The sequence below is a fragment of the Poeciliopsis prolifica genome, unplaced genomic scaffold, assembly GCF_027474105.1.
Source record: "Poeciliopsis prolifica strain line A6 unplaced genomic scaffold, Auburn_PproV2 SCAFFOLD003, whole genome shotgun sequence".
Classification (NCBI taxonomy): Eukaryota; Metazoa; Chordata; class Actinopteri; order Cyprinodontiformes; family Poeciliidae; genus Poeciliopsis; species Poeciliopsis prolifica.
The window spans coordinates 3948081-3955262 of record NW_026562378.1 but is presented as its reverse complement, the minus strand read 5'-3'; the positions used below and the strand labels follow the sequence as shown (position 1 = coordinate 3955262).

Here is a 7182-nt window from a genome sequence, read left to right as displayed (position 1 = left end):
TATGGCATAAATAGCAGCCACTTTTGGTAAATTACAGTGAGTGCTCTGGCACTGTAAAGCACACAGCAGGAAAACGCTCTCAGATTTCACATCCAGACCCTGCTCTCTCCCCAGGGGACAAAAAAAATTCTAAAAAAAAATAGGGAGCTTGTTGTGTTTTCAGTTCTGTTGAGGAACTCGGAAAGGGTACAACTCTCTGCAGTATCCCTTGCGTGCTGCGATAGCTCCGAAATCGGCGAACTTGGTGCACTTTTAGTAAACGCCGGACGCGTCAGAAAGGCGGAGGGAATCGACTTTAGCACACAAAGCAAAAAAAGTGAAGCGGTCGCTTCAACTGGAAGCTAGTGAACATGAAAGCAGCCGAGTGAACTGGAGAGAGTTGCCTTTTGCCAGCAGCTGACACCCCAGGACATCACAGCTTACATCACCAGCATAACCCTGAGCAACAGCTGAGCCTTTATTAGCTGTTCCCCAAAAGCATCTTGGCTGAACGACAGAGATAAACCCAAACAATCACGCTGATTTCTGAAGTCTGAACGGCTGCAGATTAGAAACTGCTAAAATGTTCTGCAGTTTAAAATGCTTTTATCAGATCCCAAAGAAATCCCCAGAGAGCTGGGTGGGAAAAAAACCCAACAAAAACATTTATTACACTTTTTCTTTGCTTCCAAGAATAACAATTTGGATGATTTGGAAATATTTTTAGTCCCAAAAACCAGAAAAAGTCATAGAGCGTAAAGTAAAGCAGCGTAATGCCACAGCTGGAAAGCCACCATCAGCATGTCTGTCGAACAGCCGACTCCTTACTCGACTGGTTGCAATTTTGATGCAACCAGGGTTTCTTAGGTAACTTCAGTTACCTAAGAAGCTCTTCATGTTTGGTTAACTCTAGAAATAACAGACTGGCAGAAATGTCTGATATCCTGCACAATCAGAAACTACTCAGGCCTATGCAGCTTCATCGACAGTAGATAAACATTAGCCTAGAAGTTTGATTTTTATAACCGTAATAATTCCAAAATTCACCTCCCAGTAACTGTCATCGGTCTACATTGAGCCTTGCAGCCATGTTAAAAGGGCAATATTTCATATTTCAACCTATTTGCTACGTACAACAAACAAATCAGCATCATAAGAGGTTCATTGTTTTGTTGATCTAAATATTACATAGAGCACGACGATACTGTTAAAACCGCGATATTTTTTTCACACCGTGAGACTCCAGCACAAGCCCCAATCCTGGTTTCAAGAAATCCCATTTACAGCAACTTTATATAAGGTGAGTCAGTCGGACTGCATGCTCACTGTGAGCACATAACCCTGAGTCAGAAGAAAACCAGGAACGACGCAGTGGAACAGTTTACCTCACTCCGCGCTGCGTGGCCAAGGCTCAGGCCTCGGCCCACGCACGGCGACTGACTGACTGACTGAGAGACACAGTGACTAGCAGCTTGACTTACTGACTGAGAGCTGAGGAGCCATGGGAACCTAAAGCGCCAGACTTTGACTCACTGTCTAGGAACATATGCTGCGCTCTCACCGAGAGGCGAAAACAAAGCACAAACACTCATCAATCGGCGATGGAGAGCGTCTAACTGAAACTCCACTCTGGGGTCGGTTCAGAACCAGTCCAGCACAGCTCAGTTCCTCTAAAACCCACCCAGCGGCCACGCCACGCGGCTCAGCGCTTGCGCCTGAACGCGCTCCCATTTGCATACGCGCCAATGTTTGCACAGCCAGAGAGAGAAGTAGATGGCAGCAGGTGGAAACTGGAAGCAGGTGCATTCCGTCGCTCTGACCAATCACAGCGCGCCGCTCGACCCGCATCTGCAACGTTTCGATGCAACAGCCGGTTTTCTCCAAACCGCTGATTGTCTTCCCGGTTAATGATCAAACGCGTTTTATGACTTCTCTAAAGCGAAAGCGGAGAGTCTTATACCCATCTCCTTGTGCTAAAAAAAAAAACACAGGGAAAAAATATCAATAATGCGAGTTTTAATAAACATAAATTACTTTATTGAAAATGCATCATTTAGCACATGTAGAAATTAAAGATGAACAAAAAGGCATAGTAGAAAAAACCAAACCAAGACAAAATAAAACATTTGCCCATTGCACTAATAAAAAAAAACAACAACAGAGCTGTAAAATATTTAGGAACGTGAGAAATTCATCTCAGTCTGGTCCACTTCCATGGCTTTAATCACATGTTAGGTAACCACGTTTCCATGGTGTAAACTGTTAACATCTTTGGTCTCGGCCTTCTGATAGGTCTTAACTTACACAAATTTTTTTCTTTCAATACTGAAGTCAGATTTTAAAGCCACATCAGCTAAATGAGGTATAAGAAGAAAAAAACATATATGCACTGTTTGTACGAATAATACAATTTCAAGGCACATTCATTTGAGTCATATGGCTTTGGCTTAGTATCAATAACACTGTAGTAACCTTGAGTGCATTGGCTTTTTTTTTTTTACTTTTTTCTTTTGTACATGTTTGCAGGAGAGCTGCACACTGAATCATCTTTGGAAAACAGCAGAATGGCTTTTCCCATTTCTAAAGCCCAACGGATTAAGGCAGAGGTTCTGGTTTAAGTCAAAACAAAGGCTTACGATGATCCACATCAGCGAAAGGAAGAGAAAAAAAAGAAAAAGCAAAAACATTAACCGGTGTCATTCTTCTGCGATGATATGCTTCCTCTTTTTCCCTTAAGCAAACCAAGGGCATCGGGAGTCACCTGCTATCAGCCAGCGAAGGTCATGGCTGCAGCACCTGTTAGCACCTCATCTATCTGCACCACAGCACCAGGGACAGCTGTGCATGCATTTGCCTTTGTGTGTGCGCACGCGCGCGAGTGTGTGCTGCTTCGAGAAGGGCCAAGGGATTTATCCCACCCACGCACCCCTACCTCTGAGCAGCTGCGTCTAGGCCATGATCCTGAGCTGACCAGCACCAGGGCGAAGATGGGAGGAGAGACGCCTCTTACGTGACCAGTTCACGTTACGCGTTATTTGGAATGGGCGCAGACAGCGGCAAGAGGCGCCGACGTTTAGTGAGTTTTGCTCAGTTCAGATAGTCCAGCTTCAAAAACTCAGTCAACAATAGAAGAAGAAAATATAAAAAAAAATTTAAAATAATAAAATGTCCCAGTATGTTTTGCCCCGCTTGCTCGCGGCGCCTCAGCCCAAAGTGGAGCAGCATCCCGAGGAGCTGTGCTTCTGCAGCAGCGACATGCGGCTGAAGGTGCGAGAACAGACGCCGCACTGGTACTTCTTCACCTCGGCGTGGGTCTGCAGGTGGGCCCTCAGGTTGGAACGGTCCGCAAAAGCCCGGTTGCAGTGGGGGCACGAGAATGGACGCTCACCTGGGCAGAGAATAAGGGAACTACATTAAAAACACAAGATAAAACAAACAACAACAAAAAATACTCTCGAGACAGGTGTGATTGGGTTATGATCGAGAGTTGAAGATGTGTTGTGACGCTTTGGACAATTATGAGAGGAGGAGGAAAGACTGAGAGCGAGGGACGTTTTTGTTGACGCACAAGAGTTCAGATGTGTAAGGTGCAGCAGGGTTACGTGGTACAGAAAGGGAAGTCAGTGAAGTTCTAGACGAGGCGGAGTACTATGTCGAAGCAATAAGAAGTTCTGAACTAAAGGAAGACATACGGACCAGAGATGGAGACCAAACAGAAGGGAGTTGCAATAATTAATAAGGTAGCTGACCATGAAGTGAGAAAATATGGAGGAAGAGAATGGTGACAAAAAAAAAGACAGAGATGATTTCCAATATATTGGGTAGACACAAGGTGGCATTATTTATGTGACCAGTTTAAGATGGAGAACTATTCAGAATGACATTTAGACTTTTAAGTAGGTAATCTGGTCCAGATTACCTCACTTTTGGGAGATCGGCCAATGCCTACATGAGAAACTCATCTTACTGATCTTATCTATCTCCACAAAGCTTCAAAAATTGTCTGCTGTCCCCTTTTGCTCTGGAGTGAGAGAGATTTGACTGGCATGTCTGCACGTAGGCAGTTAACAGCAGTCAACCCACTGTTGCCGACTTGGAGACTATGTTGGTGTATTTAGCCACTTTTCAAACAAAAACAAAACATTTATATCTTCCAAAATTGCCATCAGCAGGTCTGGCTTTTTTTTCCCTGGGGGGAAATGCTGGAATTGTCAATTGCTGAAAAGAGCTGGCCTTGTAAAAACGAGCACAATCTCAGCTTAACAGTTGATTTATTGAGGGCGTTTGAGGCGAATCAGTGTTTACTCTCCTCAGAGCAGGAGGAAGTGCACGAAGATGAAGGGTATTTTCTGCAAATCAATTTTAATTGGTATTGAATTCAAGGAAGACTCACAATATAGAAGCTAAGAGGAGGAGACGTTTGCTAAAGAAGAAGCCAAAGACACAAACTTGAGGAGCGCCGGTAGCGAATGGAATTAAATTCATTCTTATCCAAATTTGCCGAGTGTGAGAGTTGCACTCAATTCAACACAGCTCCCTTGAAATGCGACTACGACAGTCATACTCAAACAGGGAGAGGATTATATTGATGGGAGCTCTCTATTAACACCTCACACACAAGCCCGCAAACACACATGTATAAACACAGACACATTGTTAAGATAATGAGGATCACATGGCTGACTGCTGGGGTCAGAGTCTGACTGAATTAGCATGATTCAATCAGAACCAAATGAGATTAACATGCTAACAAGTTACTGCAGGTACTAAGTGCTCAGTGATAACAGCGAGCCTTCAGGCATTCTTTAAACCTTTTGTCCCTCCTCTGCCCCCACTCAGGTGCCTCCACTCCCCCACCCCGGGTCAGCTGTGATAAGATACTTAGTGGAGAACTCATTGTTGCTGAGACATTAAGCACAATGACTGATCAATGAGTCCACGGAGGGCTTCCCTGTGTGATAATGTCTGCTGATCAAGTGTTGAGTTCATCAGATAGCATGTTCTGACTCGGAACGACTGCCCCCGATTTCCACATCCAGAGACCGAGGGCTGTCTCAAGCTAGTCTGAGGCCATCGGGAGAACTTCATCTGGGTGCTCACCTTAAGCCAAGTCTGTGATTTGGTGAAGTTTAAAGCTTTGTCCATGGTAATAATTTGAGGGAAGGGTATTTGTTATGATCGACTTACAAACAGTGTGAGAATTGGGACCTCAACCCAGACAAAAGGAGTATTTTTCTTAGGGGTGATTTCTCACTAATTAACGATTGGAAATCCTTAAAAAGCTGCCAACTCCAGTTTTGGCTGATACAGATTGGTTTGTTGTTGTTGTTTGAAATATGGCTAAATTTAGCAAGAGAGTCGCTGAGTTGGCAACAGTGGGTGACTATTGTTAACTGCAAACATGCAGACATACCCGGTGGGCGGGTCTGTAAGTGAAAGCTCTCTCATGGCAGAGCAAAATGGCAAAATAGACCTTTGCCAAGGTAGATAAGATCAGCTTAATATGTAAGGATCAGTAGATTAGGGAAAATGGGGGCTGATTTACCTCTAATATGTTTACAGCCAGTGCATGCGAAAACTTGTCTATATGTTCTCTTGGGGTCTCCAGGCTGGCAGTGGCCCCAAAGCTAATAACAGATCCAGTGAACAGGGGAAAATCTGAACCATTGCGCAATCCTCTCGGAGCAGATTTCAGCCTCACCTGTGTGTGTGCGAATGTGGCCGCGCAGCAGCCAGGGCCTGGAGAACGCCTTCCCGCAGGTGGTGCAGACACAAGGTAGGGTGTGGGAGCGAATGTGCATCTTCAGAGCCCCCAAGCTGGTGTACTCCTTGGGGCAGTGTTTGCAGAGGAACGCCGGCCTGGCCGCCATCGCCGGGGTCTCTCCTCTCTCCTCCTCCTCTTCGGGGGGGCTGACGTGGGCCATGACGCCAGTGCACTTCATCCTCTGGCGAGGGGCGTACGTGATGACGGGCTCTGGGCTGGGGGGGTCCGAGCTGCGCCCCTCGTCTTCCTCGCCGCTGCTGCTGGCGCCGCTGCTGAGGCTGCAAGGGGAGCTCAGGTCCAGGGGGCCCGAGGCGCCAGAGGCTTCCGAATGGGCGGTGGGCAGGTAAAGGGCGGGGAGGACGCTCAGGTCCCACACCAGACCCGTGGTGAAGCAGGTGGAGGTGCCGTTGTCTGCTGATGGCACTTCGGCAAGAGCATAGGTCTCCAGTGAAGTATCTGCTGCGGAAAGAGGAGGGCGGTTAGGAGGCTGCAGTGAAGTCAGTAAACTACAACAAATTCACTTTAAGGATCAAATAAGGTCAGAAGAAGAAGAGCCACTCTCTGTTTTCTGTTCTTATTTGGTATGGTACGATGGCAAACTTCCTCATTTGTACAGGAGCATAAAATAAGGGCCACATGGGAAAGTTCCAGGGCAGTTTCCTCCCACGTATTCAGCTTGTAACATGAATGGAGCTCTGTCTCCACGCAGAAAGAGGGGGAAAGTGCATCTAACGGGCCCCGACTTGATCTGGGAGTCGCCTCTTGGAGGAGGAAAAGAAAAAAAACTAGCCAGACTTTCTCTCTCTCTCTCTCCATAATATTGAAACAGGTGAATTTCTTTCCTGTTGTTCGCATCAGAAAGTTCCGTTAAAAAGAGTAAACAGTCTCGTGACTCACCATTCTGACATTCCAGCTCGCTGTAGTTTGGCTTTTGTTTGGCGAAATACTTCTTTACCAAGAAAGACCGAGGCATTGTCCTGGTTTTTTTTTTCTCCTTTTTTTTTTAAATTTCAGGCTCCAAGATCTGTGCGTAAAAGGAACGCGCGGTCACGACGCACAGCTTCCAGGAGACGAAGAGAGCTGTAGTCCTAGAAGGAAGAAGAAGGCGAAGGGAAAAAAAAACAACAAAAAACGATAATAAAAAAAAGTCCTCCTTGTTACCCAAAACAAGTTGGGATGGATTTCACCGACGGAGTGATATGCAGAGCTTCTCTGCTGAGGAACTAAATGCTGGCCTCTGTTCTGAAACACTCCGACACAGGCAAGGAGGGGTGTGCTCGCCCTGAGGGCCCCTCCCCACGCAGCATATCGCAGTTTAAGAGTTTGAGAAGAAGCCTCGCACATTTTACATCACCAAAAAGAAAAAAGAAAAAAAAAAAAAAAAACACCAGCCAACAAAGTTAAGGCGCAGATCAGAGAGAGGGAGAGAGAGGAACTGT

The 7182-nt window shown here is 46.0% G+C and overlaps 1 protein-coding gene across 2 annotated transcripts; it reads right to left on the bottom strand.

Moving 5' to 3' along the window:
- Positions 1-2451: 2451 nt before the first annotated feature.
- Positions 2452-7067, bottom strand: snai1a (snail family zinc finger 1a). Of its 2 annotated transcripts, none has more exons than XM_055027168.1 (3): positions 6641-7067; positions 5681-6202; positions 2452-3367 (listed from the first exon to the last, which is right to left on the bottom strand). In XM_055027168.1, the coding sequence occupies exons 1-3, from the start codon at positions 6714-6716 to the stop codon at positions 3183-3185; spliced, it is 783 nt and encodes a 260-aa protein (XP_054883143.1). In that variant the 5' UTR covers positions 6717-7067; the 3' UTR covers positions 2452-3182. The 2 variants fall into 2 exon arrangements, with proteins under 2 accessions (XP_054883143.1, XP_054883144.1); XM_055027169.1 differs by having other exon boundaries at positions 5681-6199.
- Positions 7068-7182: the final 115 nt, after the last annotated feature.